Below are 24,867 nucleotides of genomic sequence, written 5' to 3' on the forward strand. Positions count from 1 at the left end.
AGAGAGAGAGAGAGAGAGAGAGAGAGAGAGAGAGAGAGAGAGAGAGAAAGAAGGAAGGAAGGAAGGAAGGAAGGAAGGAAGGAAGGAAGGAAGGAAGGAAGGAAGAAACAAAAGGAAAGAAAACAAATGGTGTCTTAGTTAGGGTTTCTATTGCTGCAATGAAACTCCATGTCTAAAAATCAAGTTGATGAAAATAAGGGGATTATTTGGCATGCACTTCCATATTTTTGTGCATTATTGAAGGAAGTCAAGACAGGAACTTTAAGAGGGAAGAATACTGGAGCAGGATTTGGTGTAAACACGATGGAGGGTTGCAGCTTACTGGCTTGCTTCAGGATCATCAGTCCAGAGGTGATACTACCCACCATGAGCAGAGTCCTCCCAAGTTGATCACTACTTGTGAAAATACCTTACAGGTAGGTCTCATGAAGGCATTTCTTCAACTGAGTCTCCTTCATCTCTGATGACTTTAGCTATGTTAAGTTGATACCAAAAACAAAAACAAAAAGACCAAAAAAAAAAAAAAACCCAAAAAACCTAATAAATAAAAACAAAACAAAACAAACAAGAAATAACAACAACAAAACCAAACACCACCAACAACAAAACAACCAGTCTGCACACATACGTTGTCTGTAGTATTAGAGAGGAAATAATTTCCTTACTTTCCATTGGACTTTACCTGTAATCTTTATATGATTTATGAAGTAGTATATATAAGGCCCCTAGTAATATTTGTTTGCAGTTTTCTTAGTTAAGGTTCCTATTGCTGTGAATGGACATCACAATCGTGGAAACTGTTACAGAGAAAAACTTTTAATTGGGTGTGGCTTACAGTTGAGAGCTTTAGACCATTATCATGGTAGGAAGCATGAAGGAATGCAGGCAAACACGGTGCTGGTGAGGTAGCTGAATGTTGCCATAGGCAGCAGGAACACACAATGCCACCCTGGTCTTGGTTTGAGCATGTGAGGCTTCAAAGTCCACTCCTAGTGACACACTTCTTTCAACAAAGCCACATCTACTCCAATAAGGCCACACCTCCTAATAGTGCCACTCTCTATGGACATATAAACATATCTGTTTATGGAGGCCATTTTTATTGAAATCACCACAGCAATGTTTGTTTATTTCTCTACTCTCTCTATTAAGCAGTTTTTTAGTTTTATTTATATGTATATTTGTGTATCTGTATGTGTATTTGGGCACCTGAGCACAATTTCCATAAAGGTCAGTGTGGTATTGAGTAACTTTGAGCTGGTTTTAAAGGTGATTGTAAGCTATTCAACCTGGGTTTTAGGACCCAAACTTGGTTTTTTTTGCCAGAGTTTTTATAAACTCTTAATTGGTGAGCTGTTTTTCTAGTTTCTATCTACATATTCATATATGCAAATTTCACAATCTCATCACTCACTAGGTAATGTTCTTTTTGTTTGTTTGTTTGTTTTGTTTTGTTTTGTTTTGAGACAGGGTTCTCTGTTTAGCCTTGGCTGTCCTGGAACTCACTTTGTAGACCAGGCTGGCCTCGAACCCAGAAATCCACCTGCCTCTGCCTCCTGAGTGCTGGGATTAAAGGCGTGCGCCACCACACCCGGCTTGGTAATGTTCTTTTTATTCATTCACTTTTCCTTCAGGTTTTTATTTTCTAAATCTTTTAACTTCTTATAAATAAGACCAAGAGGATAATCTAACTACTACACAATTCTCTTACAAGTTTTCTCAACATATTCTCTTCTTTACACTCCCTTAGTACTACAGCTGCATTGCATTCCAAATTCCATCTATGAAATTGCAGAATGTCCTGAAGTATGGGCTTATCAATTTCCCAATTGTTTTTTTTTTTTTTTTCAGAAAAGATGACAAGATGTTAAAAAAAAAAAATGAAAAGAAAAGAAATACCTATACCGCTAGCATCAGACATCAGTTACTACCCTTTCAGTATTTGTAATGAAAAAGAAATTTACAAAACAATGGAAACAGAGTAAATGTAGTAGAAGAAAATAATGATCACGGAATGATGGATGGTATTTCTCACAGGGGTGCCTTCTCTGTCCAGAATATTAATGAATAGCACTCTAGCACTCTGTTAAATATAATGACTTATATAACACACACACATACAGAGAGAGAGAAATAGTCATCTTGCATCTTGAAGGCATAATAATTATCAAATCTTAACCAAATTGCAGAACTGAAGTTGGTTATTGTCATCAGATTGATAGTTTTTTATCTACTATTTTATCTAATCTTGAAACTTATAATTCAAGAAGTTGGTGAAATACTTTGCTTACTGTTGATGAGATAAACCACTCTGACTAAAACAACTTGGGGAGAAAGGAGTCGATTTGCCTTACACTTCTATGTCATCTTTAAGGGAAAAGAGGACAAGGACTTTAAAAAGGTACTGAAGCAGAAACTGTGATGCAACTATGTTCACCGGCTTGTTATCAGCACTTACACAACTTGCATTCTTATGCAAGCCAGAAGCACAAGACCAGGTGTAGTCACTACACACAGCACATTAAGTCCAACCATATCAATCATTAATCAAGAAAAAGCCACATAGTCGTGAGTGTTCCTGTATAAATGTGACTGTAGTTTGTGTTAAATTGACAAAATGCCATGAGTAAAGCTGAAGAGATCTTCCAGAAATCAGAATGCTTTCTCTGAAAATCCAGTCATGGTGGTACATGCTGATGTTTGTAGTACTTGTGAGGCAAAGACAGGTGAAGTTTAAGGTTTTCTGACCAACCAACCAAACCTAATGTGTAAACTTCACGTTCAGTTAGAGATCCTATCTCAAAATCAATCTTTAATTAATAAGCTATTGAAGATCTCTGTTCCCATGTTGGAACACACTCTCAAATCCTGTTGAAGTTTTTCTAAGACTATCTATCATAATCTATCTATACCATAACTTTCTCTGTTGTGCCTATTCTGACTACTTTTAGTTTAGTTAATCCTCAATATTTGTCCTTGCTCATAATCTATTTTATCATGAAAAGATGTAGTTTTGGAATTTACATTTATAAACATTACTAAATTTTATCCTACCTTTAAAAAGCTTCACAACTTAATATTACAAGACAAAGTTTCCCTTAAATTTTATATTTTTGTGTTCTTTAGATTTGGGATAAGAAATAATTTAGGAAGTAAAAGTCTGATTTTTTCATTAACTGAAAGGGAAATATTCCAGTTCCATCTCTGAGTGCTTCTAGGAGGTATAATTAATGTCTGGTATGTGTATTGAATGGATGCACCTAATTATTAAACTGCTTTAAAGATTACCTTAATCCTTTGCATACCATTTCTTCTTGTTTCTATTAATATTAATACATTTTTAGGAGAGGTTTCTGTCTCAACTTTATTTCAAGTTTATTACACTATTGAAATTCCAAGCTGTGGTTTCTGTTGTTCTGGGAGGTTTCTGTCATCAGCATTCTAACCTGGGATTACTCTACTTCTGAATGCAGATGGACCCCTTTTGGAATCTTCAATGCTAAACCCAAATTTTGTTAAGAATAGTTTTGCAGAAATTTCATGGATATGGAATGCAAATTGTTGTCTTGCTTGCTTACCTTTACATCACTTCATCAACTCATTTGATGACCAACAAGTCCTTTCAACAAGGATACAGATACTAAAGTACTGTGCGTTTTCACATGGACATCATACTCACTGTCTTTGTTGATTTGTACTGGATAAATATTTTATAAACCAAAAATATGCATTTTCATGGTAAATAGGTATCATATTTTAAAATAGTTTTTAACCACATTATCTTTCACCATCTCTTTGAAAAATAGGATTCTATTTTTTTATAATATAATATATAAAACGTTTCTTGTTGTAGTGTGAGAACTCTTAATTCTAATCTTACTTGTTCTGTTAAAGTGATACCAAATAAGCTAATGGAAAGCAAATGACACATATGTGCATTATCCAAATGCCTTAACTGTATAAACTCTGAGTGTTGGAAAGCATCACCAGTGGTTATCATTTATTAAGAAGAATGAAGCTGGGTTTTCATACAATGGTAAGGTGAAAGAGATGAAAACCATTTAAACATATCTCAACCTTGCTTTTCAAATTCCCATCTGTGTTCGAGAATTTGAAGAATGAGCATTCAAAGCTCATTCACACACAAGATGCTGAAGCTACAGAGAACAGTGAATCACATAAAGAGGGGAATACCCGTACTTTGCAAGAGCACAACATTCCTTGATTTTGAATAAAGAAGGAACCACAGTACAATGGGAAGGGCCCCAGGTTTTTGATAGGAACAGCAAGGCCCATGAAATGTGTTCTCTGGCAGACTTTTAAAAAGGGAAAATAGGAAAGAATTGTTGAAAGTAAGTGTAGTTTGATGCTTGAGTTTAGTGTCTCTAAGAACCCCAGGCACAAAAAAATTCCTTCAACTGAGTTCACAGACAAAGACTAAAAGCAGAACAGGAAACCTTTGAGGGCACCCTGAGTGTCTTAAAGACAAGAAACTCAGTCCGTCCCTCAGACTCATTCAACTCATATAGAAAAGAAAACAGCTGAAGCACTAGGGAAAGGTGAGAAGACCCTTCTACTCACTATGACAGGACAAAGAACAACCCTTTGTGAGGGACACAGGAATAAAGTTATCTGCAGTTGGCAAAGGAATCGGAAACCTCCCAGAAGCAAGAAGATAAAAGGCTTAAAGGTAAGCCTCTGTGAAGGAGGGTGGAAGTCACATCCTGTGTTCCACAGGGAAGATGGATGCTCCACTGCCCTGCCAAAGCTCCCCACTAGTAGCAGGACAACACTAGCTGAATGTTTGGAAAGGAACAAGAAATACCAGGAAAGAAAAAAATGATGGACATTCATGGATGAGGAGTTACAAGCATGGAGTGTCACCTGCTTTGGTCAAAGGAAGCAGAAGTATAGAAATCTAGCTGTAAAGCCTCTGAAAGATTCTAAACATATACATAATTGACAGATATCATTCAAAAGGACCAGATGAGGTTAGGCTAACTCCATGACAGGCTTTAAATTGGCAGTTTAGGAGACTAGGCCTAAGAACTGGACAAGTTTGGGGAAATCCAGGCAAGTCCACGCAGGTCAATTACTAATAGAAAAACAAACAAAACAAAAACAAAAACAAAAAAAAAACAAAAAACAAAAATCCCCAGGATCTAGCCTCTACACCTTGGTAATGGTTCCTGAATGCCTAGAGATAGAATAAGACAAAGCTAATCTACCCCAGAACTCCAATGTGCTTCAAATCTAGCCTATGAGCTCACTTGATTGTCTCTCTATCTTGGTAATGGGAGGCTCCAGCATGCTGGACTTCTGCAGAATAAAACATTCTTTGCATTTACATAGTATTTGAGTCTGGGGTATCACTCTTCAGTGAATCATGGACCCTTATACAGATTTGTCTTATTTTTATATTTTCTCATAATTTTACATTTTAAAGACAGTGACTTTGGTTCCAGGCTGGCCCTAAAGTACGTCAGCTAAGATTACAAGCTTGGGCTATAATATTCGGCAAAGTTTTGATATAATTAATTTTAAAGCTACCCTAGACTCATAAATGGGTCTGTTTACGATGTGATGAGTTCATAGAAAGCCTTTTCTTTTTTTATGATTTTTTTATTATATATTTTCTTTATTTACATTTCAAATGCTATCCTGAAAGTTCCCTGTACCCTCCCCTCACCCCTGCTCCCCCTACCCACCGACTCCCAATTCTTGACCCTGGCATTCTCCTGTACTGGGGTATATAAAGTTTGCAAGACCAATGGGCCTCTCTTCCCAATGATGGCCGAATAGGCCATCTTCTGCTACATATGCAGCTAGAGACACGAGCTCTGCGGTTACTGGTTAGTTCCTATTGTTGTTCCACCTATAGGGTTGCAGACCCCTTCAGCTCCTTGGGTACTTTCTCTAGCTCCTCCACTGGGGACCCTGTGTTCCATNCAATAGCTGACTGTAAGCATCCACTTCTGTGTTTGCCAGGCACTGGCATAGCCTCACAAGAGACTTCTATATCAGGGTCACTTCATCAAAATCTTGCTGGCATGTGCAATAGGATCTGGGTTTGGTGGCTGATGATGGGAAACCAAGAAGAAGGAAGACCAATATATGGATACTTCATTCCTCCTTAGGATAGGGTTCAAAATACCCATGAAAGGAGTTACAGAGACAAAGTTTGGAGGTAAGATGAAAGGATGGACTATCCAGAGAAAGCCTTTTCTATTTCCTTACTACTGCCTACCAATGTTGAGAAAGGAAGAGATACAGAAAGTAGACATCAAGTTAAAAGACTACAGTGCCAATGATGGAAGCAAATGAGAGTCAGAGCACTAGATATTGAGCTTCGGTCTGTTGCTATATATTATAAAGCTATGTACAGCCCCCCCAAGGTCTGATTGCCCTGGACATGAGAGAGTCTACACTTTGACCAAAGTGATGCTATGTGACCTTGGTCCCCAAGTTATTTCTAATTGATGAATAATGATGCCTATAGCCTAGAGCTGGGCAGAAATAAGATAGGCAGGTTTTGGGGTTCCCAGGCTTGAAGTTGGAGGAGACCATGAGAGGAGAGAGAAGAAGACAGAGAGAGGAGAAAGATGCCATGTGTTAGCAGTCAAGAAAGCATGGGCATGAAGGATGGGTAATTGGAGTAAAGAACATACCAGATGAAACACAGTAAGTAATTACTTGGAGTTATTATAGGGACGTAGGTTCCAATATCATAAGGGGTAATATCTGCTCAACTCTGGTGCTAATCAAGGCTTATTGTAAATAATAAAAGTTATATGTCTTTTATCCAGGAGCTGAACTATCAAAGGTAGGGTAGAATCCTGAGATTGAAAATTTACTACAAAAAATGAAAGGAATTAAATCTGTTAGCAATGCTGTCTCCTTAGTAAGTCACACAGATGGAGCATAGAGCAACCTTGTTAATGCATTAGACATGGATTTTTATACTTGTATATACCATGTATTCTAGACACCAAACCAAGGTAGCATTGTGGCTTAACATGATTGCAAAGTCTGTTTTTGTTATTTGGTTTGTTGGTTTTGTCTAGTTGTAAGTAAAAGAAACAACTGGAGATGATTAAATTTTTGCCTGGGCAGAAGAGGTTATTGATCTTAATGATTATGCTTGGAGATAAAAATGCTTTCTGTTTAGTTATGTCAGAGTCAAGATGTTCAGCATACACACGCATGACTAATAAGCATTCCCTGAAATTCTTTTCTAATGATTACCTTCATGGTAACTTTTCTCTTTTATTATGGATATTAGCCACCCACACATTGTAAGCTTTTAAGACTGATTGATGAGACTATTATTTTAACTGAACATTTTCTATTAACTAACCTATAGTACAGTTATTAACTTTATAACCATACTCCCATAGGCATGATAACCCCAAGTAAAGTTTCAAATAGGAACCATATAATATACAAACAATTAAGCAATTGGTTTTTCCTGTTTAGTTTATACTGAAAACTTAAAATTTTGTTTATCTCTGAGTCTGCTACTAAAATCATATTTCCTGGCTTCTCAAAAGGCTGAGGCAGAGGTTGACAAGTTAAAGATCTGTGTTACCAAGCAAGTTCAAGGACAGCTTAGTTATCACAATAAAACTCTGTCAGAATGGCTAGGATCAAAAATTCAGGTGACAGTAGAGGCTGGCGAGGATGTGGAGAAAGAGGAACACTCCTCCATTGCTGGTGGGATTGCAAGCTTGTACAACCACTCTGGAAATCAGTCTGGCGGTTCCTCATAAAACTGGACACAGTACTACCAGTAGATACAGCATTACCTCTCTTAGGCATATACCCAGATGATGTTCCAACTGGTAATAAGGACACATGTTCCACTATGTTCATAGCAGCCCTATTTATAATAGCCAGAAGCTGGAAAGAACCCAGATGTCCCTCAACAGAGGAATGGATACAGAAACTGTGGTACATTTACACAGTGGAATACTACTCAGCTATTAAAAACAATGAATTTTTGAAATTCTTGGGCAAATGGATGTATCTGGAGGATATCATCCTTAGTGAGGTAACCCAATCACAAAAGAAGTCACTTGATATGCACTCACTGATAAGTGGATATTAGCCCAGAAACTGAGAATAGCCAAGATACAATGTTCAAAACACAAGAAAATCAAGAAGGAAGACCAACGTGTGAATACTTCATTTCTCCCAGAATAGGGAATAAAATAACCATGGAAGGAGTTACAGAGACAAAGTTTGGAGCTAAGACAAAAGGATGGACCACCCAGAGACTACCCCACCCGGGGATCCATCCCCATAATCAGCCACCAAACGCAAACACTATTGCATATGCCAGTAAGATTTTGCTGAAAGGACCCTGATATAGCTGGCTCAGTACAGGGGAACGCCAGCCCAAGAAGTGGGAGTGAGTGGGTAGGGGAGCAGGGTGGGGAGAGGGTACAGGGGACTTTTGGGACAGCATTTGATATGTAATGAAGAAAATATCTAATAAAAAAGTTAAAAAAAAAAAAAACTCTGCCAAAAATATTTAAAAAGGGAGGGCAGGTGATAAACATACACAGTCTTGCAAATACACACACAAATGCACACATATCTACATGTAACACATAAACACACTCGTTAGCATTTGCCAAGTATTTTATTATTCTTTTGACCAAACCAGAAATTTAATATTTAGAAATAAATAAACATTCTTCCTGTTTTCAATTTTTAATTTTAGTACAAAGTCTTATTATACAGCTTTTACTGAAATCAAACTTGTGACTTCTGCCTCAGCCTCCTTAGAGCTGGGATCACAGTTGGAGATAAGAGATTTGTTTATAGAAGCCTCCAGAGCTCTTTTGAGCTGAAACTGTAAGAGGTTGACAAGCACCATATTTTGGTGGCTCAGTATTCTCAGGATGAGAACAGAAGCGTTTGCTAAATCTGAGCTCTCAGATCATCTAGATCTGCTAGCTTGCCTGCAGGAACCCAGAAGTCCCACCTAGTCTCCCCAGCTCATTGGCTGCCAGCATCTTTATTGATGGATCAACAACCAATTAGGGAATAGTACCTTAGCATTAGAACCACCCCCTACAGTGCAAGTCAAAAGTTTGTTGTTGTTGTTGTTGTTGTTGTTGTTGTTGTTGTTGTTTTTCTTCAGAGTTTAGTATAGTTACTACCTTGGAATGTCCGTAGAAGGTCCTGTTACTGGTTCAGTGACACAGGGCAAAAAGGAGGATTTTCACCATTCTTTGGAGAATAGGTAACCAGCCATAAGAAATCTCAGGCAGAGTGACCATAGGCCATTTCCCCGTGCCAGACTTTAAAAACACAACTAAAGGTGAGGGCAGGTTTTGGGTTGCTGAACAAGGAGAAGGTAAATGAGCAAGTAAAATTGAGGGAATATTTAGGATGCTGAGCTAAGAGTATTGAGAAGGTTGTGGTAGCCATGGGAGATTAGAAGCACCCAGCAATTGCACAAAAAGGCAGGTTGAAAATTAAGTGTGTGTGTGTGTGTGTGTGTGTGTGTGTGTGTGTGTGTGTGTATGTATGTATGTGTGTGTGTGTGTGTGTGTGTGTTTTTGTGTATGTGTGTGCGCCCAAGCTCAGGTGTGTTTCATCTGTGGATGCAAAGGAACCTGTGTGGGGCTGGTATTGTGGTGGGCCTGGAGCTTAAAGTTGGGTAGTAAAAACTACATGCAATATTACACGCCCTCTCAGTTGCTAAAGCATTAGTACATAGTGATTTATTGTTCCTCCATTCACTAAATAAATCATGTTTAAAAATGATAATTGTATTTAAGCACTAGTCTGTTTTTATATATCTATTCCTGGATAGTGATTATTATTACAGTAGACAAAGGAAGATAGAATATAATGCCCTGAACAACAGTCTTACAAGGAAAATTGGCACCTTATTTCTACTACAACATATACTACTACAATTCAATAACAACAATAACAGTAATAACTGTGTGTTCGTGTGTGTTTTTGTGTGTATGTGTGTGTTTTTAGGACAACAAGATGTTTAGGTAAGTTTGAAAGAATCAAGTATGCAAAGTACAGGGATAAGAGAAGCAGAATTGCATACAATGGTATACAAAATAATTCAAAAATACTAGCAGAAAAAATTCCAATCTAGTGAAAGAAAAATCATTTAAAAATCAAGAGGGATATAGAAAGAAAGACCAGAAAGGAAAATGACCATGTTATATCACAGCTAAATCACTAAGTATCCAAACTAAGAAAGTATGTTAGACGCTTCAAGAGAAAGCATCAAATCACTGCTGAAAGGCATTGGGTCCAAACAATATATGATTCTTCCACAGAAACATTAAAAGCCTGTGGGACATGAAAACATGTAACCCAAGTTCTCAACTTGACCACAACTGCCAACCAGGCTACAACACTCAGAAACAATTTGATTTCCAATGTAAGTTTACATCCTCTCATATCAATATTACTTTATAACAATTTTTTTAAAGAAAATATACAACCTTGACTGAAACCCAAACCAAGCTGTTTGTCTATTATAAGAATATGATTGTTAAGTATTTTTCAGTGTAAGTGTTGCAGCAAGGTTTCATAGCTGTAAACTATGAAGCAAGAACTGAAGAGAGAATTCAGATAGTCCAGGGCCAGTGGTTTCCCTTCTCTATTGTTATGTGAAGAAGCACTAATCTCACTGATAAGATAATGTTATCAAAAGTAAGATTATCAAAGAGAACTGAAACTTTTCTAAAGGAAACCAAGATCCCCTCTGTTATATTTTCATGACTCATAAAAGAATCTTTTGAAAGCAGAATAGGCTAAACAATTTGCTTAGCAAGAATGTCCAAATTCATTGTCCCAAATTCTGGGATTCTACTTCAGAGACGAGTAGCAAGATAGTTTCCTCCAGAGTCACTGACAGCAAAATGTTTAATTAGAGCCTCCATGAATACAGAATCTTGGTGACGTATTTTTTTAATCAGTAAGCTATTTTTAAAATGTCAGAAACTGGCACATATTTCATTTGAAAATTTCATTTGCATCTCTCAGAGTGTGAGTGTTCCATCACTAATAGTTTCATTTGAAATATAGCTGAGTTGAGTGAATCATCTTCCCATGAACCTCATGTTTCATTTCACAGTTCCATGTGAAAGCTTTGGGCTCTCTTTTAAGTCTGTATGTTCTCTGGCTCCTTGATGGGTCTCCCTAAATAGGAATTTATTTACATTTTATCTTCTATGGGAAATACTTCTGATTTATATTATTGAGAATTAGGATTTTTTTTATCCTACTGAGTTCTAAATTGCAAAAATTTTTGTCACTATAATCTGCAAATTAAACTTCCAAAATAGTGATCCTTTGAGGGTATACATTCTATTTCTCTTTCTCCATTGACTTCTCTGGCAGCATAAACGTTTCTTCTCTGCCTTTAGCATCTCCCCATTAAGAAGTAGCTCACAGATGACATAGTAACTAAAGAGTCTCCAATGATGTTCATGTAAAGGTGTCTGCCACTCCCTGTACACTAAGATTGATCCTATTGCCTAGACAGTTCTCATGTTTCTTGGGGGTAATTTGTATATTGTTAATCAAATATTTCAGTACTTTAAATTTCCATGTGTTTATCATATGGTCCATAAAGGTAGTTAAAATTCCTTTTAACTCATAGGATAGGCTAGCAATCTGTCTTTCATAATATTCAGCAAATGGCTCTTGATTCAAACATTTCTAAACTATTAAAGAAGCAAAAAGTCTTTACATATGAGGAAAATGAGATCCATGATTATGGTAGGATGTTGCTCCATCATCTGTTGGTTTATTATGATGATAATTTTTCTACTTTTGATAATGCTATTTTATTATTTTATTGACTGTTCCAAAGATAATTTTATACTGGCTTAAGCAAAACACATGCACGTGAAGCTTACAACATATTACATTTACAACATTTTTCTTGAAAATTGAAGTAAGTTTAAGAGTTTAAATTTCTTTAAAGATATTTACTCCTTCAAGAGCAAGGCTATGCAATTCCATTTTAGTTGATAGAATAAGAAACAGTGTGCTAGAATTTGATAGCCATAGGTACACTGATACTTTTATTGAGATAAGCAGTTTTCTAATGAGGAGCTAATACTACAGAATTCTTTGATATCCTTGTATTCTAACATCAAGTCGATAAAGGCATCCTTGTAGTTCTGCATTGTACCAAAAGGAGAATAATATAACTATTTACTTCCTGAAGTGCTACAAATGCAGTGGACAGTTCAAGCTCAGCTTTCAGTGAACTATTAGCATCCAGGAATGAGAAACCTGTGGAAATTAATGTCACTGAGCTGAAAAAAATTATAAAATATTATTTAAACAAAGAAGGAGAATAGGGAATCTGCTTGACATAATGAAACACAATGGCTGTAGCCTTTTAAAAGCCTTCATCTCTGAGTGCTTTGATGCTAGTGGCACACCGTGTCACTTACCGTCTTTCAGGATGGTTTCTCTCTCTGTGCCATCTATCTTCTGCCGGCCAATTAAGAAACTGGTCGTGTCAGCAAAGTAGATATAATTAGCTTCCGCGTGAAAATCTAAAGCACGAGGGTTTACCAGATTTTCTATGGGGATCATGCATTCATCAGCTATTTTGGTATTCAAGTCCATTCCTCTAACAATTCCTGGGCGTCCTTTCCCATAAAAGAGGAACAATTCATTCTTTGGCCCTGCAGAAGAAAGATTACAAACATAAACAACCCATGAGGACTAATCTTCTTTACACTGCAGAATGCCACTGTTTAATTAAGTGGCACAATTAGGCTTTCTTAAAATTCAATACTAGAAATTAAACTCCAAAATATGCCAAACGGATCTTGATGCAAGAAGGCCAGCTAATTGCATTACTTTAATTAAAATAGGAATTACTTCACTGAATGGGTTATATTTAGTTAATTATTCTTCTGCCTGTATAGCAAAAACATGACAGATCATTGAATAACTTGTAACTTGTGAAATGGAAATTTATTAAAATATCCGGTACATTTAATTGTATAATTCATTACAATTGAGGTAATGCTCTCTGAAGATACTATCTATTGCCCTCATTACATGTGACACTGCTGCAAACTTCAGGCCAATTAAAACACTGCAGTTTGGAGTTGCCATATACAGACTGTGCCCATCAAAAGATTCACGGGGTATCAGGGACATGATCGCTACTGTGTTCTGCTGTCCAAACAGGTTACTACTTCTTATGAGAAATGAATTAGTGCCAGCTGATAGCATCAGTTTGCTTCACAGCTTAATTGTAATGTCAGAGGCTGACACTGTCCGCCAGTAAATCTGATGTATAACACAGACAGCATTTAAAGCAAACAATTAAAAAAAAAGAAAAACTCTAAGCAAACAAAAGCAGCCTCCATAGTTACTATGATACAAAATCAGGATGGTCTTTCTTTTTCTTTCTCACTCCTTTTATGTTTTCTTTTCTCCTTTTCTTTTCTTTTCTTTTTTTTCTTTTTTCAAAAAGCATGGGTAATTTAAGACGGCATCATCCAAAAAGAAGCATTTCAGCCCCTCTTCTTTCTCCTTTTCTTGTATTGGTAACATCTCTCCAAGGCTGTAGCTCTGGAGTTCACCTTTTGACCTGCAATGCTGTAAACTCCTGTAGGTGTTCACGCTATTATAGGTCAGGAGGAACATTGCAAATCTTCCTAACTTTTTTGACCTATCTGGGCTGAGAAAATTTCACCAGTGTTCAAGTCCAGTAGGCAATGCTTCAATACCACGGCAGTAGATGCATAGCACCTGCTGCATACACACAACTTCCACTTTCTATACTATGTTAAGCCTTACATTATCTCCATTACATTGTAAAACCATTAAAAAGAAAATCTTCTCTCAGTGTTATGATAAAAAAATCATTTTACAATGTAATGGGAATAATGTAAGTTTTACCATAGTGAATCAACACAGAAAATAAACAATATATATTGTCTTTATGGTTTTATCTTAACCCTGAGAGAAGATTTTCGATCCCTCTGCTATTGCACACATTTCATTAGATATAATTATGGTAATTATAAGATAAAATATGTTTAAAACCATATGTCTGCTCTCACACCTATTCATGCCTATCTTATTTCAAAAGTACATTATTTAGAAATTATATTTTATGTGGTTTAAAAGTAGTAGCACTTTATTTGGGAACATTTCTTGAAATTTTAAAAGGATTTTAGAGAAATATTGTGCGCATATGTTTGCTTATTTTTCAACATTTAGCAAAATCAAATTTAGTTATGTTTGGTCATGTCATTAAAATATCTTCAAAAACATTCTTTTTAATGCTAGTATAATACCCTATTGTAGTGAAAAAAAGTGTAAGGTATCTATCATGGCATATTTTAATTTATATTTTTAATGAATTTTCAGTTATCAGTAGTAGGTAAACCTGGATTATTACTGTTAGCAGATGCCTGTTTGTGATCTTTAAAATTGTAAGAATGGTATTTATTTTTTGTTCAATCTTATTTTGATATTTCTTTATTCTTATCTTATTTTTTGTGCACGTGTGTGTGTCTGTGTGTGTGTCTCTCTGTGTGTGTATTGTATATGTAATAACGACTGAATTGTAAATTTCACATCAGACAATAACATAGCCTGAGTTGTAGTACAAATTTCCTAAGTCCATTCTAATTTTAAAAAATTGGGAAAAAGGTATGTTTGTAATTTCTATGGATAAACATCTAATAGTATAGTAGCCTCCAGGCCATGTACCCTTAGAAATAACAATGGTAAAAGACAGGACAGTTCCATGTGAAGTGGATTGTGTCCTACAGGAGGTCATTATGGAACTTGTAACACCCTGACCTTGACTAAAATGCTGTGTTTTCACATTTAACATTTCCCTCTGTGGACTGCTGTTGCCCTGGCTTTTGACAACACCAGGTGCTTGGTTCTGCTAAAGAAAACTTATAGAATTTACAATAAGAAGAATCAATTGATGTTGAATCTATTTTTACTTTATTATTAAATAGTATATACTAAAGGACAGAGTCAATTAAAATTCAATCAAATATAACTATGAACTCAGGATTTTCTCCAAAAGTGTTTTTGTACTTTGCATGTATACCTTCATGTGACTGCACTTTGCCATGATGTGCTATCATTTCTCAAGGGTAACAGCCCATTTAGTTATGCTACACAAACATGCAGACACATTCAGCTTCTCTAGTTGGGTGGTCTCAGATCCAGGACCTCAATTATCCAGACAGGCTCAGGAACCTGAAACCTCATTCCTTTATATTCCTAGCATTTAACACAAAACTAGAAACACAAATGACAAGTATATGTCATTTATTTATTTTCTTTTTTAAAAAGTCTTGTATGCTTTGTTTGAAAGTAATTATTGAAGTACTGTGCCAAATCCCAAAAGTTAAATAAATGCATTTCTAATAGCATATAACCTTTGGAGATTTTTTTTTTGATAAATTGTTGAAAGGATTCATACTTGATTAACTCTGCTAATGAAGCATGAAATAATGAAGTAAATTCAGTCCCGCTGTTGCTGCTTAAAAGTGTGCATATCCAGTGGTACTACATTGCTGTGTGTGAATGTGTCAACCAAACAATACACCTATTTTGAGGTGCATTTTTCTTCACTTAAGAAGATTTTTCTAACCAATACTGTATATACCTTATATCTTGAACCTCACTCAGGATATTAAAAAACTAAAAAACATTTTCCTTAAAATTTTCCTTGAAGACTCTTGTAAGGTCAGCAAGTTTGGTAGCTCTTTAGCCCATGGAGCTCCTAATTCTCATTGTTTCAAAGAAAGGTAAATCCCGACTTTGAGAAGGGAAAATGTCTAGAAAGCAAGCGTAGGCACTCTCTTGTTCTGATTTAGGTTGATGCTGCTAATTAATTAAAAAAAAATAACTATTTGAAATGTTGCCTGCTGGCAAAATGTTTGCTTTAACAACATACTTTTGCATGACCTGCCATCGCTCCCCATGTTGAAGCCAATCCTGCAGCGACAGGTCCGTGTCTTATAACTGCTACTGAGAAGACAGATGTGTGAACATCCCCCTGGCATTCCATATGCATCCACTTCGCAGGCATGGCTTCTCACTACAACAGACAGGAAACAAGACAAGGTAATTATGTACAAACTTCCCAGTGTAAGGACATGGAATCTTAGCAGAATTTATATACCCCACTATTGAATACTATAATAACATGGAAAATATTAAACCCAATAGAAGATGATGGGGATTGACAGAATCTTCCTTAGATATATTTTAAACCTAAGAAACATTAATTTAATGTGTTTGGATATATATAAATAAAATTAATCTGTTTTGTCTCTTCGGAAGCAAGCTTTGAGTACTTAGGTAAATGATATTAAAAATGAAAGCCAAAAATAAAAAGAACGTGAAAGGTTACAGAAAAATAATTCCAGTGTAGGGATGTGAGCAAAGATTTTTTTCTCTGCCACCAGCAGCTAATGAGCTCCGCTCTAGGAGAGACAGGGTTTAGCTAAATATCTGAACTGATGATATGTGCTAAGCTGCAACATGTGTTTTTAATATTTGAGTTCATTGTTACTGTGAGAACCCTGCTAATAGGCAGAGTGTGTGTGTGCTGCTGTAGCGGTAGAAAGAGGCTGAATTTAAACAAGAACATTATGGCGTGGGGTGATGCTTTATGAATGCTAAGGACTAGAGAAAAGCAAAATTGAAATGGGACCATGGTAATGAGAAAGAACGTGCTCAAAAGAAGAAAAGTTGAAACTGGGTCAGTGAAAGTCTGTATGTTCTTAGGATTATTCATTTAATCACCTCTTAGTTGAAAGTTAGAAAATTATAACAAACTAATTTTAGAGCCACACTACTTTACTTAGGCTTTCTTCAGTCTGTATCAATCATTTTTTCGGAGGGGGGGGGGGAAACGTGTGGACTGCTCTTTTGGTGAATGCTGCTGCCGCTGCTGAGTTAATGTCTTCAGGTTTCTGAGGGAGCTTGAGTAGATAAAGCATCCTGTCATCACTAGCACGTCCCCTTTCCTTCTCATTATCACTTTTCTTTCTTTATTGCCTCTGTGTGTGTGTGTGTGTGTGTGTGTGTGTGAGAGAGAGAGAGAGAGAGAGAGAGAGAGAGAGAGAGAGAGAACTTATACATCCTGGAAAAAGAAACAGCTTCTCTTTGCATGGATTCACCTAAGGTGCACAATTCTCTACGGTCATAGCTCATTTTCTCCTTCCCCTTTCCTTCCATCTACTTCAAGCCCACTCCAATCACATATTTACATCACCATCAAAATGTCCCTATCAGAGACCAATAAGCTTCACACATCAAGTCCAAAGGCCAGTGGGGTTTTGTGAACTCTTTTTTGGTGTCATCATTTGACTACTCTGCTCTTCCTGATTTACTGGTGGTGTGTTCCAATGCCATTATTTGAAAGTCTACTCCACATAAATTTACTTCCTTGGTATCCCCAGGTTTAGCTATGGTGAGAAAAATTGCCAATGTGTCAATCACAATAAAACTGCTAGTTCCATCCTGGATTCTCCCATTGAACTTAAATACATAGTCTTGTATATCCATAAATCTACATTTGGATTGATAATGGACTTTGAAAATAAACTAAAAGACTGAATTTTGTCTTTACCTCTAATTTGTTTTCTGTTTCATCTTTTCCAAACTATGCTGTTTCAATTTCTTTTAACAAAACAGTTACCATTATTCTTGACTCCTTACTTTTTAAATCCCATCCAGGAAATCTTATTGGCTATATGTTCATAAAGATTCTAAATTTGACTTCTACTTCTTTGTCAGGTCTAGCATGGCCTTGGGGGAGGGGGAACAGACTGACATGGTTTTTACCCCTGGGACAGGACCAGTGGGTGTGGGTCTTCATGAGTATCAATGGCTGCTGTGACCATAAGGCTTGTTTGTATAACATACTTATTTTACATTCCTCCTACAAGGAATATCCTCCATGTTAATGTTAATGACTCCATGATAAACAGAGATAGCAGGAGTCTGGGAGGTGAAGGTGTGGCTAATGTCTCAACAAAATGGTGTAAACAGGACCTTCAGGCAAGCCATTAAGGCTGTGGGAAAGAACTCTAAAAATGTAAATTTGAAATTATATAATTTCTTAACTATGGAAAAAATAAGGATGCAATATGAATTATATGTGGAGCTTCACAAATCTAAAGGAACAAACGTAGCTACATTAATGAACTGGCTTCTCAGAAAGATAAAAGGCAAGTCGATTCCTGAATTCAGCAGCAACCTGAGACACAGGAAACCCAGGGCTAGGTGTGGTAGAAATGGTAAATTTCAGGATGGGTCCCAGTCAGCTATCTTATTGTCTTTATTTAACAGAGGAAGGCAGATCTCTAAATTCTTTTGCCATGGTAAAAGAAAATGTGTGCTTGCTTTCTCCTAACAATTAAGAGGCTGGAGTCATATCAAGGGATATTGATTCTTAGGTTAATCAAAGGCACCTGGAATGAATGAATGAAGAGAGAGAGAGGGGAGAGAGAGAGAGAGAGAGAGAGAGAGAGAGAGAGAGAGAGAGAGAGAGAGAGAACATAACAAAGAGAAAACAGGCTGGAAAGCTATCTCCAGCAGGACATAGGCTGCCAGCTTGAACCACTATTTGACTTTGAGTCCTTTGTTTCTGCTGCTCCCAAACACCACGTCTCTCAGGAACCTCTGTCCAAGCTGACACTGGTCCTTGGCACTTTTCTTTAGTTTTGTTACTACTATCCTGGAACAGTCCATCATCTTCTCTAACCAGCTCCCATTCCCTACCAGAGTCTATTGTCAGTTGGATTGTTCATAAATGCTGTACAACCCATGACACTCTGCTGAACGAGCTTATGATTTCTACTTTGTGGGGGGGCAAAAAAGGAACTTTATAATAACCTACAGGGTCCTACTTGCCATATTTTCTATGATTTCTCTTTGTTTCCCTTTTCCTTTCCTTAGTCGTTTTGCTTCAACTGTACAAGCTTTCTGGATGTTCCATAGCAGTCTAGAAATGTTCTTCACTCATGACTTGGAGGTTACACATCTCTCTGAAACCTTCTCAATCCACAGATAACTGTGCTTCTCCTACTCATTCTCAATGGTTTTAGTTAGAGAACATTCTTTTGTCTATTCAAGAAAAACATTGCTCCTCCATTGGAGGCCCTGTGTTCCATCCAATAGGGCCCCCAATGGAGGAGCTAGAGAAAGTACTCAAGGAGCTGAAGGGGTCTGCAACCCTATAGGTGGAACAACATTATGAACTAACGAGTACCCCCAGAGCTCTTGTCTCTAGCTGCATATGTAGCAGAAGATGACCTAGTCAGCCATCATTGGGAAGAGAGGCTCCTTGGTCTTAAAAACTTTATATGTCCCAGTACAGGGTAACACCAGGGCCAAGAAGTGGGAGTGAGTGGGTAGGAGAGCAGGGTCGGGGGTGTGTATAGGGGACTTTCGGGATAGCATTTGAAATGTAAATGAAGAAAGTATCTAATAAAAATTGACAAAAAAAAAAAGAAAAAAGAAAAAAGAAAAGCATTTCAAACACTACATCTGAGATACTTCAGCTCCTTCTCATCACTGCTCCCTTCTAAAGTAGTTATTATCTAATGAAATAAATAATTTACATACACTTTTTGTATTATATTGCCTTCACCAGGACTTACATTTCATAATGGTTACCAGTATAGTCCCAGTATGTAGAATAAATCCTGTTGCATGGTAATTGCTCATGAAAAATTAGTAAATTCAAAAAGCCTAATATCAAAATTGAATACATTTTTCTGAAAAGTTAAAAATTGAATTTGCGACAAACCTGTAGTGTCTTAGATGAATACACACTGATATTTAAATAATTCTAGGTCACTTTTGATTTCAAACATAATTATAGAAAAATGACAGAAATTTGAGGTATTGAAATTTTGCTTTAATAATGTTATATTACTAGAATTACATTGGACTGCTAAATAACATTATTAAACTACTATAAAATATAATTATTTTGTGCTCTTAAGCAACAAAACTACTGCAGTCAGTTTTATTTTTCAAAGGAACATGTTTGCAAAAATATAAAGCAATTGGGATATTAAATCAATAGACCTCAAATTATGACCAGTGAATATCAGGCAAGTGTCACATCAAATAGCCCAGTTTAAAATTTGCCCGCAGAAAATGATAATAAAATTCAAAAGTAAACTGTAGTGCCTGAGCTCTCTGTGTACATACATCACGATGGAAAGGTGCTTCCTGAGACAAAATCTAGCCATCATTTCAATCCCATGGTTGTAGAAATGATTTGATAGGAGCCGAGCAGTTTATCATTTAGACTTGAGAAGTGAGCTCTATTCTATTCTATCAAGCAGACATGCACATTTCTGCTGTCAAATAGAGAATTTATGATACCCTCCTTAACACCACACAGAAGCACAAGGACTATGTTCCCATTTAAGCTGCTGTTATGAAGGCTTTTAAAGAGCCCCTGTGGCTTACCTGTCGGCTGTGTTCTCTTCTGATAGGTTCGGATTCCTCGAGCACTTTCCATTTTAATTATTGAGTGAATATCAGTGCCATTAAATCTGTTTATTTGTATGATATTAAAGTTATCAGAACTGGTTGCATATAAATAATCTTCAAATACAGTTATGCCATAGAGATGTTTAACCTGAAAAGAGGATAAAATATAGTTTTTACTTTTAATTATCCTGTTTCTAATATGAAAGAAAAACTACTATTGCAAGTGTGGAGTCTGTCTAGAGTCAGAATATTATCATTTATTTTCTCAAAGAAACAGTCTAATAATTTCTGCTCTTTTAACTGAAGAATAAGATATTATACAGTAGAAGATAAGATAGTTTTATGTGCATGGGGAATGATTATATTCACCTTTCATAAGGAATATATGCTTTATAGTTTCTATTCAGGGAAAGCAAGAACCAGATCTTGAAATGTATTCACCAATATGCTATATCAGAATTAATATAATTTGAGATATTTTATGGACTGTTTGCCCATATAATCATAGATATATAATCACTGCAAAATATGAGTTGTTCCCATTAATGGTCTAAGAAGAAAACATCTTTAAATATTTGTTTCATAAATTGAAAGTCACATTTTCATCTTACAATTATGATTAGATTAATGTTTTATATAGTGTAAGAAATGGAGAGATGGGGTCGTCTTCTGACAGACAAAAATTCTGACCCATAATTGTTCCTGTCTGAAAGAACTGCAGGGACAGAACTGGAGAAGAGCCTGAGGAAAAGGAGGTTCAGTGACAGGACCAAAGTGGGATACACCTCAAGCGGAGGCCCCAAGGCCTGAAACTATTACTTTTTTTTTCCAATTTTTATTAGGCATTTACTTCATTTACATTTCAAATGCTATCCCCAAAGTCCCCTATACCCTCTTGCCCTGCTCCCCCAGGAAATATTTTTTCCAATTTTTATTAGGTATTTACTTCATTTACATTTTAAATGCTATTTCCAAAGTCCCCTATACTCTCACCCCAACTCACCTACCCACCCACTCCCCCTTCTTGGCCCTGGTGTTCACCTGTACTGGGGCATATAAAGTTTGCAAGACCAAGGGGCATCTCTTCCCAATGATGGCTGACTAGGCCATCTTCTGCTACATATGCAGCTAGAGACACAAGCTCAGGGGTTACTGGTTAGTTCATATTGTTGTTCCATCTACAGGGTTGCAGCCCCCTTCAGCTTCTTGGGTACTTTCTCTAGCTCCTCCATTGGGGGCCCTGTGATCCATCCAATAACTGACTGTGAGCATCCACTTCTGTGTTTGCCAGACACTGGCATAGCCTCACAAGAGACAGATATATCAGGGTCCTTTCAGCAAAATCTTGCTGGTGTATGCAATAGTGTCTGTGTTTAGTGGCTGATTATGGGATGGAACCCTGTGTGGGGCAGATTCTGGATTGTCCATCCTTTTGTCTCAGCTCCAAACTTTGTCTCTGTAACTCCTTCTATGGGTGTTTTGTTCCCAATTCTAAGAAGGGGCNAAGTGTCCACATTTTGGTCTTCCTTCTTCTTGAGTTTCATGTGTTTTNNAAATTGTATCNTGGGTATTNTANGTTTCTGGGCTAATATCCACTTATCAGTGAGTGCATATCATGTGAGTTCTTTTGTGATTGGGTTACCTCACTCAGGATAATACCCTCCAGATCCATCCATTTGCCTAACACTTTCATAAATTCATTGTTTTAAATAGCTGAGTAATATTCCATTGTGTAAATGTACCACATTTTCTGTATCCATTCCTGGGTTGAGGGACATCTGGGGCTGACACTATTTCTAAGGCTATGGAATGCTCACAAAAAGGGGCCTATTATAACTGCCCTCCGAAAGACCCAACAAGCAGCTAAAAGAGTCAGATGTAGATATTTACACCCAACCAATGGACAGAAGCCCTTGACCCCTGTGGGTGAATTTGGGAAAAGCTGGAAGAAGCTGAGAAGGACAACCCTATAGGAGTCTTAATTAACCAAGCAGTCTTAATTAACCAAGAACCCTGAGATCTCTCAGACACTGGACCACATAACCAGGCAACATACCCTAGCACATATGAGGCCCTCAATATATCATATACAGCAGAAATCTGTCGGATTTGGGTTCAGTCTGAGAAAATACACCTAACCCTCAAGAGACTGCAGGCCCCAGGTTGTGAGGAGATCTGTGGGGTGGGAGTGGGGGGCTGAGGGTTTGGAGTGGGGACATGCTTGTGGAGTCAGGGGCAAGAAGGAGATATGGGATGTGGAACAGTCAGAGGGTGGACTGGAAGGGGAATAAAATAAGGAGTGTAAAAAAAAGAAGACTAAATAAAATAAAAAAAAATGATAGAGATAGAAATCACAGGTGTGCAATACTGATAAAGAAAATTTCAGCATTTCACTCAGAAATGTGATGATTTCTAAGGCTTATTCATACTGGCAAATAGAATGCAATAATGATGCTTATTCTTTTGCATACAATTAAATTAGTAAGTTGAGTTTGTTTTGGCACACGTTTTGTGTTTTGTAGTGAGGATTGAACATTTGATGTTCATAGAAGCTTCTACTGGTCGAAGGCCGACTGATCCACTTGTTTCCTGAAAACCTGCTAGGAGTAGAGGCTAATGGTTTTCTTAAATTATACTTAATTTGAAATGGATCTGGTCTGGATATGTGGAGTTATTACTGAGTATTACAAGAGATTTTTATGAGAACCACTCGTTGCTTTTTTAGAGACAGCATGTTGGTTCTGTTAAAACATATAGATCCGCAGTGGAGAATGGGAGAACATGTGGTTTGTTTGTGAATCCACTCATACAAATTGGTAAAAATTTTCTTAACAAAACCATCTTGCCAACATCTAGGTCTAGCATCGATGGAGCATCGTGGTTCTCTGGTCCTGTTTACAGGTGAGAGTCAAAGAAACCTGGTTTTGAGTTTGTTTCAGGATCATCTCTTTCTTCTTGTCTAGTCTAGAAATGAACGGCAAGAAAGAATGTGAAGAATGCCATGTAATCTCCATGTTAAAGCCTCCAAATTACTTTCTAAGTATGGTACATCATGGTAAGTGTGAGTATACATGGATGCTGTGAGAGAAGGGGCGTGTGCATTTAGAGGATCACTTTTCACACCCACCAAGTACACCAATGGCCTAAGATTGATTCGGTCCATGATTTATCTCACATTAGAAGGTGTAAACAAGCTGCACTCCTTCCTTTGTGAAAGCCATGTCTGTCATCATGACATGCTACTATTGTTTTAAACAATGTCAGTCCACATCCCAAAAGGTAAACCATTGCTACTTAACAGACAACTGGCCAGGGCGGAAAATCTGTTCCTATGTCAAAATCTACACTCCATTCAACAGATCCTCACACTTTCAGTTTCCATATAAATCTGTTTCCATATTTTAAAACTTGTAAAGGCTATATCTACATTGGATTACTTGGTGGCAGACTTAGCATATGTTTAGGGAGCCAGCCAAACACAAGAAACTGAAATAAGGAAAAGGAAAACTAAACACTCAGTGGTTGGGAGTCTAGCTCAATCGGTAAACCTCTGGCCTCCATTAAATTGTACCCACAACTCCCAGACCTCCCCAGAGTATAAATTCCACAGCAGTTAAAAGGCCCTGCTGCATAATCATAAGGACCTGACTTTAAACCTCAACACTATACAAATAAACCAGAAGTTGTGAAAGCACCTGTAACTTGAACTCTGAGCCATCTGTCTTCTGTTCTCAGAGTGTACATATGCAAACATATGTGCATAAAGTATAAAGGCATAGATGAGTGAAACAATAATAATAAAAATAAGGGGAGAAAGCAGAGACTAGACATTCAAAATGATTTTAAAGATCTAATTTTTATTATTTTTAAAAATGTGTAAAATGTATGTTTCTATGGGTTGATTTGTGAATGTGAGTACAGTGTCTATTGAGGCCAGAAGACACTGTCAGATTCCTGAACTTACAGGTCTTGAGCACTCTGATGTGCTGAGAACTCTGTAAGAGTCCTCTCTAAGAGCATTATATGCCCCTAACCACTAAGCCATTTGTACAAATGGTTAAAATATTTTAATGTGGTTAGTTATGAGGCAAATCATTTAAATTCTCCATTCCATGTTTAATTTTTAATTGTAACAAAGAAAATAAAGTCTGTCACCATCATATTACAAACTGTTTGCACAGAAGAACATAAGCAATGCCTTCTAAAAACACTGAACTCTTTAGGCTACTTGAGAGTATGAGGAAAACAATTGTTCCAATATTGGACTCTCTCTCTCTCTCTGTGTCTCTCTGTCTCTGTCTCTGTCTCTCTCTGTCTCTCTGTCTCTCTGTCTCTCTGTCTCTCTGTCTCTCT

At 37.0% G+C, this 24,867-nt stretch overlaps 1 protein-coding gene across 4 annotated transcripts in view; it reads right to left on the reverse strand.

The window, feature by feature from the left end:
• The window catches only part of Lrp1b (LDL receptor related protein 1B), a 1,962,444-nt gene that overhangs the window by 849,576 nt on the left and 1,088,001 nt on the right, over nucleotides 1–24,867 (reverse strand). For all 4 annotated transcript variants that reach the window (XM_021192210.2, XM_029535926.1, XM_029535925.1 and 1 more), the window contains exons 9-11: nucleotides 20,491–20,662; nucleotides 15,950–16,093; nucleotides 12,453–12,689 (exon numbers count right to left, since the gene is read on the reverse strand). In XM_021192210.2, the coding sequence (XP_021047869.1) occupies nucleotides 12,453–12,689; nucleotides 15,950–16,093; nucleotides 20,491–20,662 (553 nt within the window). The remainder of the gene's footprint in view (nucleotides 1–12,452; nucleotides 12,690–15,949; nucleotides 16,094–20,490; nucleotides 20,663–24,867) is intronic.

This window comes from Mus pahari, chromosome 3 (genome assembly GCF_900095145.1).
Source record: "Mus pahari chromosome 3, PAHARI_EIJ_v1.1, whole genome shotgun sequence".
NCBI lineage: Eukaryota > Metazoa > Chordata > Mammalia > Rodentia > Muridae > Mus > Mus pahari.